Source organism: Anoplophora glabripennis, unplaced genomic scaffold, assembly GCF_000390285.2.
Source record: "Anoplophora glabripennis isolate ALB-LARVAE unplaced genomic scaffold, Agla_2.0 scaffold187, whole genome shotgun sequence".
Lineage (NCBI taxonomy): Eukaryota > Metazoa > Arthropoda > Insecta > Coleoptera > Cerambycidae > Anoplophora > Anoplophora glabripennis.
The window spans coordinates 796,781-814,673 of NW_019416381.1; the positions used below are offsets into that span (position 1 = coordinate 796,781).

The 17,893-nt window shown below is 31.5% G+C and overlaps 1 protein-coding gene across 1 annotated transcript in view; it reads left to right on the forward strand.

The window, feature by feature from the left end:
• Positions 1 to 17,689, forward strand: part of LOC108906738 (equilibrative nucleoside transporter 3) — a 50,724-nt gene extending 33,035 nt beyond the window's left edge. Inside the window, exon 7 of the mRNA XM_018710090.2 lies at positions 17,307 to 17,689. Coding sequence (XP_018565606.1) covers positions 17,307 to 17,573 — 267 coding nt within the window. The 3' untranslated portion in view covers positions 17,574 to 17,689. The remainder of the gene's footprint in view (positions 1 to 17,306) is intronic.
• Positions 17,690 to 17,893: the final 204 nt, after the last annotated feature.

The window sequence follows — 17,893 nt, forward strand, 5'->3', positions numbered from 1 at the left end:
ACTGAAGTAGGAGGCTTCAGTTTGTATGTGGTTACAGTACTAGGATCGTCATTTTGGAATATCTATGGCTGGCAAGACCTATTTCGCAAGATTAGTTTTGCAAAAGTATGGTTAGGCGCAAATTCCGCAAATTTCTATGTCAGTACATGGTATTTCTTGACAAACATAATACTGACAATGTTAATTGTCAGTGATGTTGCAGAAATCAAAACCGTTGTATCTTATTACACATCAATTTTCGTATATCGCTATTGTTACATCCTCATTGCATACATAATCCTTAGTATCAGTAACTTCTTATTACACAGATATAAAGCTGTGAATAGGATGTTTCACATCCGACCGCATGGTGTTGACGTTTACCATCTCAAGCAAATTAAAAATATTTACATGGATGCAACCAGTTTTGCTCAGTATTTCAATGAAACGATTGGATGGCCATTATTCTTTATCTTTTTTTACTGTTTGGGAGACTTACTGAATATCTTTGTTTTTGTAATAAGAGACCGTTTTCTGTGGGGTGATTCCTACTACGAAATGACCAAAATTATGATCTTTGTGAATATTGGATATCTACTTTTGCCAGTGGTAAGTGTTCTTTTTTTTAATTAAATATAATCATAAAAAATATTTAAAATAGCAAAAATATCCAACAAAATTCCATAGCGAATAACCCACTGTCCCTTAATGTGTTTTTTTATGTAACATTTTAATTTTCCAATAATTTATATTTGTTTCTATTGAAATGGTTTTCTAATCCAGTATATTTCATTTACCAAACTCGATATATTTTATAATATGAATAATCATTTTTATACAAATGTTTCTATACAAATATCTGTTTACATTAAATTGAAGCGTCTGTTTGTATCGAAGAAGGATAATTGTTAGTGTTAATTGTTTTCTAGAACAATTGAAAAAGTTAATTGCAATTGATTTAGTTGTAAGATACAATTAATATAGATTAATCCAAATAAATTAATTACAACCTGCAAGTAATAGTTCCATTGCAATTAATTTTAATTGCAATTAAATTGAGCGCAATTACTTTTTTATTCAATTATTAATAAATTGTTTGAAAATTTAATTGATTAATGCCCAACACTGCTGCCATTGAGATAGCAGCTTTGGGAGCCGCATGCGTTCTTGAGAGGAGTTTTCCAACCACCATTTCCTTATAAAAAACAGGTTGGAAATACCCTCGGATTTTTTTTGTGGCACTTTTAAGTGCGTTATAAGTAACAGATCTAATGGTATATCGCAGTAAAATTGCGCTCTGTCTTTATTACAGTATACATTCCAGTCACGATCAGTTCCGAAGAAATTTTGTATGAGCGAGATCGAACTTGTACCGATAGTATGAATGCTCTTTTGTTCCCGGTTCAGTCAGCTATTACTCTATGAAGCGACAAGTGCATCAAATGTAATTGATGTAAATTTAAAAGATTTTAATAAATTCTCATTTAATAATTGAAAACACTTATTATTTAAGATAATCCTAAGTGCTAATTATGACTAAACAAATGTGGACTTTTGAAAAAGGCAAAAGGCGCACAAATAATTGATTTTTTAAAATGATTTTTATATGTCCAATTAGGGTGCCGCTTGATACGAATCTAATAAATTGATCGATGCGAAACTTATTTCTAAGACGGACAAGTCATTAAATCAGTATTTTTCGTTGGAAATGTATCACCTCTCAAGTGAGATTCTAGACGAGGAGGGCTTCAATTTGTGTTTGTTTCAGCGATGTATTTGTTTTCGTGTCTATTTACATATTATTATTATAATTGGCTACCAGTGGCGGCCCGTGGGTTTGAATACAGGAGGGGCGCATTTTGAAAAGAGGACGTACATCATAAGAGCCGCTGGCGAAAAATTTTAAGGAATTTGAAGGTCATTGTGTTTTGCAAGTACCCCAAAATGAATACTATCAGTGTGTGTATCAAGTAGCTACTTAGATACAATGCGAGAAATAAAATTCCAACGTGGGGGCTGAAGTGGATAATCGATCAACCAACCCAGTTAGGATGTAATTATGTAGATTACTGTAACAGTTCATACTGTATAGTTTTTGAAGTTCCTTTAAAAACATGGGCATCACTAAGATGTTTATCTAAAACGGGATCAATTTTTGCACTAAGTATAGTCTATCAAATCTAAAAATACCCCTTTGTTTACCGAGTCACTTTTTTTATTATGTTCACGAAGAGGAAGGTTACATGTACCACATAGTTTTAAGATATTTATAATTTTTGAAAGAAGCAATAGATTTTTCTTAACTGTTTCGTTATGACTATTTATTTGTTGTGCATAAGCACGATTTAAACAAGAAGCACTATTTACTCTTCCTAAAAGTAAAAAACTCACCTACTTATTTTTGTGTTTAGGAGAATTTTCATGTTTCTTAATTTTAATTTCTAAATGTTTCAAGTCAGAAACTCCAGTTTTNCTTCATTAATCATACTGACGTTGTACTTGTTGCTGGCTTTTTAACAACTACTTCATCATTTCAATAATTAATTAATTTTGGTGTAAAATAAGTTTAAAGAATTTAATTTATTTACAAAAATATTTAATAATTATAAAATTATGTATAAAATATCTATAAAATTATTACAATGAAAACTAAAATTATTTATCGAATGAAATTCTTCTTTACTTTGTCGGATTATCTTTTGATTCATTTTATTGTTCTTCTTCCATATTTTCGTGAAAAGTATACTAAAAGTGAAAAAAATATAAGTTAAATAAAAACTAACGGGACTGTTTTGCCTCTAATGCGAAAATGACTATAATATTCGTATTTAGCTACCCCAGATTAAGTACAAAACAATTTTTGTACGTGGTCCAGAAGCCGAGATATCAAAGATTTTGCAACGCGAGCCATTTAGACTGCACGTCATCAGTTTTCAGAGCGAGTGCGCGCCGCTCCCCCCTACTTCTCCGGCCGGTCCAGCTGACGCACTCAGCGCTTGCACGTTTCAGTTTATTACCATAGAAAATATAGTACTAACGTAGAATAAAATCTAACATATGAATAATGAAACTGCCATGGCGGCGTCACATGTTAGTTAGCTTCCAAAATAAAAGATGGCGCAGAGAATGCTAACCCTGTCATTTTGGGTTGGTTGGTAATGCAGTTTGGACTTTNAAAAGTCGGCCCACTTTTGCACTCTTTCTGCACCTGAACTAAATTCAACACTGGCGTTGGACGTCCGTTATTTTTCAATTCGACTTTTTCTTCTAAACTTTTTACTTCACAAACCCTCATTTTAAACTTAAACTTATAAAATATAATGTCTTAAAAAGCGCCAAAGCAAAAATAAAACACATATAACCACACTTCAGTGATACGGGTTACTGCCTCATGGAGTCCCAAAACAAAGCTCGCGAGCCTATCGTCGCCTATCCCCTCCACGTGCCATTCGTGCCAATTTGTCCAATCTATGTAAAAGTATGCTTGCACCAAGGATATTTATAATACATACTATAGAATAAAATAATATAAAAATATTTAGAGTAGAAGTCAGAAGTTGTGTCCATACATCATACCACAAATCCATAAGTTACCTACTTATATTATTTTGTGTTATGCGAAAAGATATCGAAACATTGATGTTTTTCTTTTAATGTATCGAACCCATCAATGTGACGTTCACTGACGTCATACATCGATCATTTTTCAAAAATTGCCACCTTTAGACGTATACCTACTTGAACTGTTATCAGTCGCCAGTGATTACAAATATCACCACTTTTTGTAATGAAACTCTAGTTACTATTTTGTGAATGAAACTTGTTCGGGATATATTATTATTTTCATAATAAACATTAAGAGCATACTCTTCTTTACAACACTAGTTTTAATAATTTGTATTGTTTTATTTTTATTTAATAGAAAACTTACCTACTACGTACCATTTTTTTATTACAGTAGTTTAGAAAATATTTAATGTGCTTTTAGTTCTTTTAAAAATATCAATGGAATAAGTTACACATTTAAATAATAATTCCTAACTTTAAACATATATTTGACAAGATAGTAAAATTAGTATTTCTATATAACTTTTGAAAGTGCAATCGAGCAATCCTATGTATTATAAATATCCTTGTGCTTGCACGATGGACTCAGATATCACGGTCCGCGATGGAGTGGGGATTGCGCGCGCGGTCAGACATAACTCTTTGGTACGGTCATAGATGGCAGATGGCATTAATCTGAGCTACGTTCACGGAGTACATGCACTTTATGCAACCAACCTAACATCCAAGAGATATTGAATGCATGCTATTTAGATTTCTTATTGATTTAAATAAATACATTATTTTAAGTTTATAGTTTCAAAATATCTGGGGGGGGGCGGAGTCCCAGAGTCCTCCTTCACGAGCCGCCACTGTTGGCTACTCTAGGTATACACTAGAGATACAGATCTGTAAACTACTTACATCAACGTAGATCTAAAGCCAGTCTCAAAGTTGATATCAAACGTATCAATAGTTTAAGAAAGAAATTCGAGATTTACACAATATTAATTAATAAGTACGAAGCAAATTTCTGAACGTTGGATACTTTGTGATACAAATGGTAAGCAAAATAATTATTGTTAAATAATTTACGAAGCAAAGACATATCCTATTTCTAAAAAGCATAGCAGAAAGCTGAGTGAATCGTGATGCTATAAAGCGTGTACACGATGAATTCATGCGGCTTGCCTTTGGCTTTTCATCAGTACCCGGTTTGTCCCAATCGGTTTATTTGAAAGTTATGAGTAAAAACACAGACAAAATAGCTACAAGCAAAATAGCTATCGCCCCAGACCGCTACTGGAATAGGCCAGCAGTTTTAAATTTCCGAATTCTCGATAGAGTATACCACCAGCAGAATTTTAGGAAGAATCAAATGCAGCGGCCCGCATTCCTACGCGTATCGTAGCAACATATAAACAACACTTTGGCAATGCTGCCAGGCGTACTTACGGATTTATTTTGTACACTTTTTTTCAATACCTGTTTTTTGCGTTACTGTATTTACTTAAATGTATGATGCAGGTATTGATAAAAATTGAAAAAAATCAACGAATATCTATGTAGTTTCATATGATATTCTGCAGCGGTCTCACAGTTAGGTTATTTAATCATAATTTCATTAATTTTCATTTTTTTGGTATTGAAATACTGCAGAAAATATATTTCCAAATAAACAAAATTCGTAATGATATTTTAAACAGCTTGTAATATAATTTTTTTTAATATTTGATGTATATGATAAATTTATTTAATATTCAAGGTATTAGTACGTCGCGGAATAATTAAAGATAGAGAAAAACTTTAAATATAAATGTACGACTTTTCCTTTATTTCATTTAACATTAAAATTTGCTGGCATAAAATATATGCTTAAAGTAAAAAAAATCATTAAAAAAATTAAAATTCATCCCTATTGAAATAACAAACAACGATTTTTATAACTAACCTTTACAACAACAAACAGAATACCTAAAAACGAAATAACATTAAAATACCTACAATTTTTACAAATTTTCAACATGCAAGTAATTGTGATGATACAGTTGAAAATATGCTTTAATTTACTATTTATTCCTTTAAAAACAAATTCAGAATTATCAAACATTTCGTGCTGTATTTTTTCTTTCAATACTTGTAAATTTTGAGGTCTTTATTAATATATTTTGTTGAAGTGTCCCCACAAAAGTATGTCTAAGGACTGAGGTCGGGGCTGTTTTCGGGCCTCCTAAAATTTCTGATAATATATTTTACATTGTTTGTTGACGGGATTCGTACTCCGAAATAAATTTGCCGATATTCCTGAAGAACTTTTGTACATTATTGTTATTTGAATAATACAGTTTAAATATGGTTTATTATTCGTCATCAGAACCCATTTTAATTTTTTTAAATTAAAATGAGTTATTCTGATAATGATAAATCCCATGTATTTTTAAAGGAAGGTTCGATTCTGTCATTTTTGTCTGATTGTGTGCGAGAGAGATAGAGTTATAGTATGCAATAGAGATAGAGTGACTTTGTCCCCATAGAGGGCTTCTCTCTCTCTCTGCTGTCTTTAGGAGTCTCTGGGGCTTCCCCAGCATCTTCAGGACACCTAGGGAGGGATAGGGGGGTAGAGCGTGGCCCTTTTAGCCTTCGTCATCGAGCTATGACGTCACAACGTATGAGAAAAATAAAACGGTTTTTGCTCGTAACTCGGAAATGGCTGGAAATATAAACAAATCTCCCCTTTCTTCTGAGTAGAGCACTCGGTGGGTGAGGCAAAGCGGGGTGTCACAATATATGAAAGAAAAAAACAGTATTTGCTTGTCCCTCGGAAATGACTCGAAATATCGAAAAATCCCCCATGGTTCTGGTTGTTGATCGAGTGGAAAACGTCCGAAGTCCGCATGTCAAAAAAAAATAAAAATATCGGGACGAACGGTGTGTGACATCATAGAATAAAAAAGGTTTATAACTCGGAATAATTGAAAAAGTCTCCCCACACCCCTGGTTCTGTTGAATACAAAAGGTCCAATGTCCGTTATGTCGAAAATAAATTTCGGAAACAAGAGGTGTGTGAGGTCTTATAACTCGGAAACGGTGCGTTGAATCGAAAAAATAATTTAAAAAATCTCCTCATACCCGTGGTTCTGATTGTCCGTTCTGGGTTGAATGGAAAAGGTCCAAAGTCCGTATGTCGAAAAAGTTAATTAAAAATTGTAACAGCAGTAGCGAACGCATTATCTTATCTCTGTAAGGGATCATTGATTTGATGATTTGTTGTTTTTTTTTTAAATAAATTTCGTAGTCAACTACTCCTTGAGGTTCCAGGATTTTATATTGTGTTCATTTTTTTTAACATCTTGTGTCACAAATATGCATTACTAATGGCATCCATGATAAGCAACACTTGTGTCAATAATTATTTTACTTATCTAAAGAAATCAACAATAAGAGAGCAGTACCCATCTAAGAATACACATCCTGTATAATGCAATTTTTTTAAACATAGGTGTTAATATTGTACCAAATTGGAAGTCGACGCACAAATCTAAAAACATTAAATTCAAGTTTTTGAATTCTTCCAATACAAGGTGATATAAAATAAATAATTAATTAGGTAAATTCATAATTTTAATTCTAACTCGATTTATTTTATTTAGCATTTAACACAAATGTGATTTCCAAACAAAAGATAAATTCCATATCTCTTTAATTACATAATTGAATGCAATTTATTTGGCAGTTATTATTTGACAACAAAGTCACCGCTAGAACTGCCAAGTAGAAGAGTTACCACGCTAAATTTTATTGCTGGATGCCGGCTGACAAAAGCCTGCATCCTTTTCGGGTTGCCAATTTCCAGCATTTAACACGCAGTCTGTGGCAATAAGCTACATTGTCTGTGGTAAAAATATCGTTTTGTGATTTCGATCTTTCAGTAATAAATATTTTTCATAATGTTCAAATGGCATTGCGAAAACTTTGGGAGATATAGTAGAAATTAGAATTGGAACCTGTCATTCTATAGTTAATGATTTTATATGTACAGGCTGGTCCATTTTCGATGGGAATTCAGGGTATTTCAGAAACTACTAAAGATATGATAAATCTGACACGACGTTCTCGAGCTCGATTTTCATGGCCAACTCGACTGTCAAATCAGAAATTTGCTATCTTCATTTGTTTGTGAGTTACAGGGCGTTTCCCGTTATTGTCACATTTTTTAACATGTCGGTATCTCAGCTGTTAAATAAGTTAGAGTTAAAGTGAAAACTGCTCAAGACTAATTCTATGGCATAGAATTGAATGGCGGTATTAGATTTTTAGTAGATCTTAAGATTCTGGAGTTATGACCCAAAGTTATATTTTTTTAAGGAAATCGTAGTTGACCATGGCCTAAAAAAATAGATTTTTTTTGCTTTTTAGCAATATATCACATGCTATAGTTATTTTTACAAACACAGGAGATACGGGGTGTTTTATATATAAATTATATACTTTTTGCATTTTTAATATGGCGGGCTATGAAAATACATATAAAACTATAACTCTTACTTTTACAAAACTCATATCTGTTGTAAAAATATGACGCTTATTTTAAATGAACAACATCGTATGATAATATAATACTAACGAAATTTTAGGAGAAAGGTGGATAGGAACAAACAGACCGATCAGATGGCCTGCTAGGTTACCTGATTTGAGTTCGTTGGACTTTTTCCTTTGGGGTTTTCTAAAACATATTATATTTAAAATTCATTTTAATAATATTTCAAATATACATTTAATGAATGCTACTCGAAGCGTTGCCAGAAGATGCGCGAGATGTGACAGTTGAGGGACGGCAATATTGATGTAGGTACTTACTACTATTTAATTTACGTTTAATATTGTAACTTGAGTTGAAGTGGAATAAAAATTTGAAAATTCTGTCTTTTCTTATCTGTAATATATATTTTAAATAAATGCCATACTTTACAGTAGATATGAGTTTTGTAAAAGTAAGAATTATAGTTTTGTATGTATTTTCATAGCCAACCATATTAAAATGTAAAAAAGATTGGATTTATATATAAAACACCCCGTATCTATTGTGTTTGTAAAAATAACTATAGCATGTGATATATTGCTGAAAAGCAAAAAAAATCTCCATTTTATTAGGTCATGATCAGCTACGATTTTCATTTAAAAAAATGTAACTTTGGGTCATAAGTCCGGAATCTTAAGACCTACTAAAAATCTGATACCTGCATTCAATTCTACGCCAAAGAATTAGTCTTGAGCAGTTTTCACTTTAACTCTACCTTATTTAATAGCTGAGATACAGACAAGTTCAAAAGTGTCACAATAAAACGAGAAACGCCCTGTAACTCAGAAACAAATGAAGATAGCAAATTTCTGATTTGAAAGTCAAGTTTGCCATGAAAATCGAGCTCGAGAACGTCAGATTTATCATATCTTTAATAGTTTCTGAGATACCCTGAAATCCCACCGAAAATGGACCAGCCGTACACATATTTTATGCAGTTATTTTAAATAGGCTAATGATTACGATACACATTACTTAATTGTCGATTGATTAGACTGCAGTCAGACACCGTATTTACTGCTTCATATCTTTCTGAGAAATATGTTGTTTCAGCGGAGATATCCTGCTATTTTCTCGACACCGGTATTAACGATTTATTACATACTACTAGTTAGGCTCTTCATCGTACTTTCTATTTCTTAAATCACAAAGAATATTTTCAGCAACTAGAACAGTGATAATCGTCTGCATTGATCATTCTTGAAAAAAGTGATTGAATGATTTTTGTATTACCGAGCTCTTTCGTAAGATCTTCAATATTTGTCGTTTAATTATTTGTATCTATATCAATTTATATTGTGTTCGTGATTTATTAGGCACTAAAGTTGACCTTGCTGAGTATGCGGCGAAATTTGAAAACATATTTTAATAACTTTTAAAGCTATCAATTTAAAAACATGGACAGGATATTGACACCTCCACTTTCAATTAGTATATTACACATTTTAATACTGTTGGAAATCGATACCAATAGAGATGTCATTTAAGTGCTGCCTTCGATACAAACATGTTCAGTGTGAGAAACATGAAGTTATTTAGAAATTATTCTGTTATTTTTCCCAAGCCAATAGCAGTTGTACTGTGTATATTTGGTGTCCTGCCGTGGTACAGTTTCAAGAACCAGGTACTCATTTATCCTAGAATTTTCAAAGTTTATTCTGTAATGTTTCTTCTTGCAATACTAACTTTGTCTGTCGGCTTATTCTATGTTCGAGCAGAAATAATATATCCGAGATTTTCTTTAACGCCACAGGTTTTCGATGTCATTATTGAAATTGAAGGTTTAACCCTAATTGTCGTCACAGTGTTAGGATCATCATGGAATACATCTTCCTGGCAAAAGCTACTTCGCAGTCTTCCTAAGGCAGAAAAGTCATTAAACTTCTCAACATCACTTGGTTTCAAAACAGCGTTCTTTATAGGGAGTCTATCGTTGATGACATTATGCTTACTTGAAATGCTATCCAAGAACACCTATGCTATGTTTTTTATTCAACTTTCACTTCACCGTTACATTTTTTTCCTTAACGGATATACCATTTCCGTAATTAACTACTCTGTGTACCAAAGGTACCGATCAGTAAATCGCTTATTTCAACATATATCCAGCCTCAGCGATGGTGTTCTTAACAGTATCAAGAATGTAAAGAAAGAATTTTTGAATATATACGATGTTACGCAATGTTTCAATACATTGTTTGGTTGGATTCTGGTGCCGTTTTTATCCTATCCCATGGTATATGGTCTAGCATATTTTTCGTTTGTAATAGGCAATAATTACCTCAATGTGTTTATGAAGCTAGTATTTATTAATGGTGGATACTGGCTGATATTAACGGTAAGCAAAATAATTAGTTTTAAAATGCTCCTTTTTACCCTATTTTAAAGGTTTTAAGCTAATAGTCCACGGGCCCACGTACAAAGAAAAAAATGATTACCGGCAAGCTGTAACTTTGCGTGCAGCTTAAGTTTGACGAGTCTCCCAAGATATGACTACGAGGAAAATTCAACAGTGGTAAGTTTTCCCGTGATTTTCAGGAAAACATGTCAATCTGGCATAGACATGGAATGTTATGACCAGCACTTTTTTTTAGTTTAAATGAAAGATATATTCTTTTTAAACACCCCAAAAAATTTGTCCGACAAAAATGTTAGGTATTTTAAGTTTGTCCCCCACCCCAAATATGTCGATTTGGTGACATTATGGTTGGTGACAACCAGCAAGCTGATTTTTCTGGGAGAGTTTGGTAATATGATTTGAAATGAAAGTATCTTATTGTCCGACAAAATTATTGAGAAGTTTTTGCAGTCCGACGCCCCGAAGATGTCGATTTAACGACAACATGGTTGGTGATAACCAGCTGTCGGACAAAAGCGTCATTATTTAAAAAAATGCAATATTAATCTGAGAATTTAATTGTCCGACCAAATTATTGTTTTTTTTTGCTTGTCCGACAAAAATGTATATTTAATAAAACAAAATATATGAGTAAAAAGAATTTTGTTTAAATTTCCCAAATTTCAAAATAAATGTGACTAATTTAAATTTATTTTTTTATACAATTACAAAAAAATTGTATACAGGGTGGTCCCGAGCTAATAGGTCAAAATTCATGGGTAAATTCTCGAAGCAAAAATATTGCGATTTAGCCAAACTTACCTTAGTCCAAAAATTGATAGTTAAAGAGATACAGGGTGTTAAATGTAAAATATTATTTTAGTTTTTTTTCAATTATTCCTTAACAAATGCAAATATCCTCACAAAATTTTGAGGTTTGGAGTTCTTCAAGTAGAGGAATTGAAATGTGTTCACATTTCGGTTAAAGTTCATAGAGGGCGCTAGCTGCAGTAGATTGAATGTGTTAAAAACGACATAACTTTTTAATACTTAAAGGTATCTCATCTTTGGTATCAAATTCTTATTTTCCAAATTTTTGTACACAAAAAAGCTATACTTTATAAAACTAGCTGTCTCGCACCGTTTTCGAGATATTTGGCATTGAAACTTCCAATGCTGTTGAAATTGAATTACAATGAAGTACCTATACTTATTATTAATTTAGCGGTGAAGTTTCTTAAGTTTCGACGAAAATCAACTAATTGACATATGTATTCTTATTTCTGTAATTTGTATGCTACTGTCCATTAAATATTATTCGTACCTAAAATTACGTCTTAATTTAAACTGTATGTACATAGATGTGAGATGGAATGCCGAGACATCCGTTTTTGGGGTTACATGAAATCAGTTGTTTATGGAGAAACTATAAACACCTGCTAAGAACTTTGTCAGCAAGTTTTAAATGCTGCAAAGTCATTTCGCATTAAGGATTTATACTTTACAACAAGACAATCTTATAATAAACGTGTTGATAAATGTATAATATTTTTAAAATTGGTTCAAAATTGGTTTAATTGTTTTTACAAGAACAAAACTATGTGTAAACTGTTTGTCAAAACAAGACTGCAAATTTTAATTTAAAAAAACACAAGCAAAAATTTATGCATTCATTGTACACTTACGATTTTTTATAAAATAGTTACAATAGTTTATAAAATAAAATGTACATATAAGTTTTTTGAACAAAGAAATCATTTTGATGGAGATTAATTAAATTAATTTTTTATAACCATAATTATTTATGAATTTCTGTTGCTCCTGTTAACAAGATTAAAAAATTTATTATTTTATAGCGGAATGAACATTATGTACCACAAAAATAGTTATTTTTCCCATTTTTAAGGCAAACTTTCCAATCTTTTTGGCGGACAAGTATATTATTGTGTTATACATTTCAATTATTACAGAAAAAAATCAAAGCCAGATTACTGGTTATCACCAACCATGTTGTCGTTAAATCGACAACTTCGGGGCGTCGGACTGCAAAAACTTCTCAAGAATTTTGTCGGACAATGAGCTACTTTCATTTCAAATCTTATTTTATTACCAAACCCTCCCAGAAAAATCAGCTTGCTGGTTGTCACCAACCATAATGTCACCAAATCGACATATTTGGGGTGGGGGACAAACTTAAAATACCCAACATATTTGTCGGACAAATTTTTTGGGGGGTTTAAAAAGAATATATCTTTCATTTAAACTAAAAAAAAAGTGCTGGTCATAACATTCCATGTCTATGCCAGATTGACATGTTTTCTTGAAAATCACGGGAAAATTTACCACTGTTGAATTTTCCTCGTAGTCAAATCTTGGGAGACTCGTCAAACTTAAGCTACACGCAAAGTTACAGCTTGCTGGTAATCATTTTTTTCTTTGTACGTGGGCCCGTGGACTATAATTCAAACAAATTCAAAAATTACTTTATGAAATGCAGTTAAAGAAAATCTAAGTATGCAAAAGATATTTAACCGCCAGACTGATGATTTTATGGGAAACAACTAGATACTCCATGGGCTATATTCTTCAACTAGTATTAAATTATACTAGCTATATCCAGTAAACGGCTAATAGAAAATAGAAAATAATTATTCAAAATAATAGATAAATAATTTAAAAACACGTACCGGATAGGATATTATTTAACAATTAATAATGTAAAATCATTCAAATAAATCTCTTGATCTATTATCACCCTTGACAAGGTCTAATCACGTAAAAAACAACACTAAAAAGAAATCTTTGTATTTTCACAATTTACTACTGTTGCATGGAATTAACCAATATTAACATTGTTTGACTTCATTTGATAAGATTTTTTAGAAAACAATTTTGAATTTGTTTGAATTAATCTAACTTCTTGAAAATAGAGTAAAACATACCAAAGCTAATAACAAAATTTAAAAAATTAGCTAATCTATTTTCCACTGATATTCTAAACAATGAAAGTTCAGTTATAATATGGGCGAATTGGACCAAACAGTAAGTAAAAAATACACAGAATAAAATCCTAAATTTGTGTATTTGTAGAGGTCGAGCATCATATAACAAAAGAAAAAAATAATTGCTCTTTTTTAATTTTTTCGCTTATATCTCCGAAAATAAGCCTCTAATCGAAATGAGGTATACTTATCGATTTTGTTCCTTAGGAAATTTGCTACAATCATAGGCCTTTGCAAAAGCTCGCAAAATATTTCTTACTTTGCAAAATTAGCAGTGAAAAAAAATGTGTAAAATTTTCAGCATTACATCAAAAGAACGAATATGACTGAAATTGGATGAAACTACAGGAAAAGATAATTGTTGGGGTGCTCAACAAATATCCGCAATCCGGACCCGCAATTTCAAAATGGCGGCCTATTGTAAAATTATAAAGTCGAAAACACGAACGCGTATAATATCTTCTGCCCAGGTCAAGATGTCGAAAATCGGCAAAAAAAGATCGAAAGGTAATTATATTATCACGCGTCTGCGTAAATTTCAGATTTTTAAGATGCAAAATAAAAAAGTTATTAATATAAAACCAAAAAAAAATGTAACTAGGGTCCTTATCTCGGCGATTTTTTAATATACAGATTTCAAAAAACGACCCCGTGTATATACTCATCACCTCACTTTTTGATATATTTTAGCAATGCTGAATTTTTATTTATCAAAATTATTTTTTGTTTATTGATATTATAAATTTCTAAACAGTAATAATAATAATAATAATAATAATAATAATAATAATAATAATAATAATAACAATAATAATATATCTACTTTACTTGAATAATATCTAATTTTGAATTTGCGAATATCGCAATGAAATTCCCGCGCCGCTAGGTGAAATATTTTTTCTCGAACGTATGGAATAGGTATAAACTTAGAAAATATTCAATGTACTTCTGATGTCTCTAAACTACACGTATTAAGAGCATAATTGCAAACGTATATTTGGAAAAATTCAGTATAGGTACTCTAAATACCAGACGTTGAATATCGAAAATTTCGGTTACAAACTAGATGAAAATGGTGCAGTATTACCCATATTTATGTTAAATAATACCTGATCGATTGATGTAAATGTTTGAAAACATGTAAAACTAAAGCATGTAGTTGTAGAAAAAATAATGTTACTTGTGTTACTTTATGTGGTTGTAATGCAAACGAATGTGAAAATTTTATGCTTAAATAAATATATTTATAAGTTTAAGACATTTTACTCTTTATTTTTTATTTACTTTAAAATATATGTCGAGATATATGAAAAAGTGAGGCGCTGACGGGGTCGGCGCACAGTGGAGTGGCCGAGCGGCGCGGCGCGCAAGTCAAAATGTATATTGTTAATAAGTAAAATAATACGCATTGCAATGTAATTATACCAAATAACTCCTCCGTATTTTGTCAAGGTATGTTTAAAGATTACTTTTAAACTTTAATAACATCAAAAACTTGATTTTTTGTTATTGTTTTTGAGTCTTGAAAATGACCGTTTTTGTATTGATTTTAGTAGCATAGTGCATAGGAACGATTTTGTTTAGAATACCCCAAAATACCTAGAAAAGCTTTTTCCGGAGAAAAACAAGTTATTTTTGCAATTTGATTAAAAAAAATTAGTTTAAAAAAATTGTGACCAGGTTACCGGCCGGTAACATTTTGATCCTCATTCAGGGACATCTCACGGAGGTAATTATGCAAAAAAATCGAATCAACTAATTTTTTCATACGAAGCCGCCGATTTCGCCTTGTCTAAATATAAACTTATTAAAAAATAGCGTTTTGCTCATTCTATTAGAACATATCACCAGATATTAAATATTATCGTACCAAATTTTCTCCATTTAGCACAATTTTATACAATTTTGATAGCTTTGACGTTTCACAATAACAAAATTGAAACTTAATCTTGCACATTAGCGCGACCATTTATATATTTTCATTGTTTCTCTTTTCCATATATTTTCAAGAACGGTATATAACAATATCTAAGCTAAGAACACGAAAGAAAGAAATAAAACATATTCTAGAAATATTCTGAAATAACAAAGTAAATAAATCTATCAACAAAATTCTCTGATTTTAGCTACAATATGAATAAATTAAATGTTTTGTTTAAATAAATGCCCGCGTAATATTTATTGATATGTTTTACTAGAAAGAACCGAAGAAAATTATCCTATTTTATACGATTAAGAAAATTCCCTATACTGTAACTGGAACATCGCTCAGTCCGATAGTTTGGATTAGAATTAAAAATAGAGGCAATTACTGATAAAATATTATTCATGGTGTTATATATTTTACGTAGCATAAAGAGATCATTATCCATAAAGACAATTACTTAACTGTCGATATATTAAACTACAGCAAAATACCGTTGTCACAAAATCGAAGGCACATGGTTTTAACAGAAACATTATTTTTCTTAAAATAAAGTAACATCTTTCTTTGTTACTGTTTGGTACGTCGCCTTGGTATACGAGTATTTTCAGAAGGATTTAGTTTTAATAAATTTATTTTGTGCAAGAGCGCAGAGATAAATCGGTCATATATTCAAAGATAAAACTTTTATCTTCATTGAATAACTGTATTTGCCAAATCAAAGCGACATTTTCGCACAAAAGGTACCTGCCTATCTTTGTCACTTCACTGCGGATTATCCTCTCGATCACCGAAGGGTCACATACAGAATGAGTTTGATCAAGTTATACACAAATATATCCGAAAATATTCTACTTTACTTCATTTTACTAATGCTCGTCTGTTTTTATTAATGGAAACGTTCGGTTATTCCATTTTTTTTTGTGCGAAAAGTTAGTACATCAAGGTTTTAACATGCATTAAACTAAACAGCTAATGTATATTAAAGTGTGGACGACCCAATTTCCTGTTAAGTGGTTTTTATTAGTTGAATTGCACTTTTCAGTCATCAAGATGGAGGCAGCTAAATGAAATTAATCAATCTGGCAGCACCAGTATTATAGACTATTTCTAGCATGTAAAATGACTCTAATAGAGACACAATGTTTCATTCCTTTATCTTAAGATTAACCCATTTTTTGTCTGTCTTTGGCATAACGCCATGGTACGACTTTGAGCAACATACTCGTAAAGTGGTGCATCCAACAATGTTCAAGTGTTATTCAAGCTTCCTAGGTGTTCTACTGGCCTCCTCGACCATAGGATTGATCTGGTTACGATTTGACCTGATTTTTAACTCTGAAATTTCAGTTCACTTAGCTAATGATATGTTTCTTGATGTTGAATCGCTAGTCATGGTATCATTGCCAATTGTAGTGACATTTTGGAATACACACGTCTGGATGAGACTGTACAAAGCATAACATATAAATTTGATTTTGTTTTATTTTGATTGCTTTGATTTTGAACAAAGCTCGCTTTGTTAGAGTAATATTTTGTGAACAAAATCTTTGAAAAATGTGTCACAGTTTTAGAGAATTATCGATATTACTCAAGCTTTTACCTATTTATTTAATTGACCATATTGTTCATTTATTGTTATCCTGCTTGTCTGTTACAATTAACAAAACAATGCTCCCTAATGGTATTTTATTTGAAGGCGCTCTATCTTCATATATTTTACGTCTTTGAAATATTGGTAAGCTTCTTCTGCTTGTTAACGTATTCATTGTACCCAGTTTTAACAATAAGAACATATTTTTAACTACTTGTCTACTTGTATACTTACTAATAATAAATGTTATCCAAACCAACAGTTAATAACAAAATGGAAACTGTAGACTAAAAAAAATTACATTCACAGTATCTACAACGACTACAGGTGTGATTTTGTTGCAGATCTGGTTGACGGCTGTAGTATTCTGCTGCGATTCAGTTGTAAGAGAGACCGACAAGTTGTTGATGAACTGCTACATGCTGGAACAAACATTACCCCTGCGTTCCAAAGAGCTAGAGGAGCTGGATAGCTTGAAGGAACTAATCAAGAATAAGAGACCAACACTGACTGCTGCTGGTTTCTTCGAAATACGAAGGTCCACTTTGCTCTCTCTTCTGAGCTCCACTACCACTTATTTCATTGTTGCTTTACAATTCAATTCCCTATAAATGTATTCCACGATTGTTTGATTGTTTTTCGTCACTGACGTTCAAAGAGTGTATTTGAAAATTTGTTACTTACATATTTCACGGTTGTAATAATACGTATTTTTAATGTTATTGAACACACAGCACATGTTTTGTGAATTAAATAAATCATTACAAATTAATCGTTTGTGTGATTATTCCTAAGATCCTTTCAATACGTATTAAGTAGTTTAGTCTCGTTTTTAACAAACACTTAAAAAAAAATGAAAATAGATATTCAACAATGTTTGTAACAACAAGTAATAAACATTTTCGAAATAAAAACGGTTCAATGTATAAAA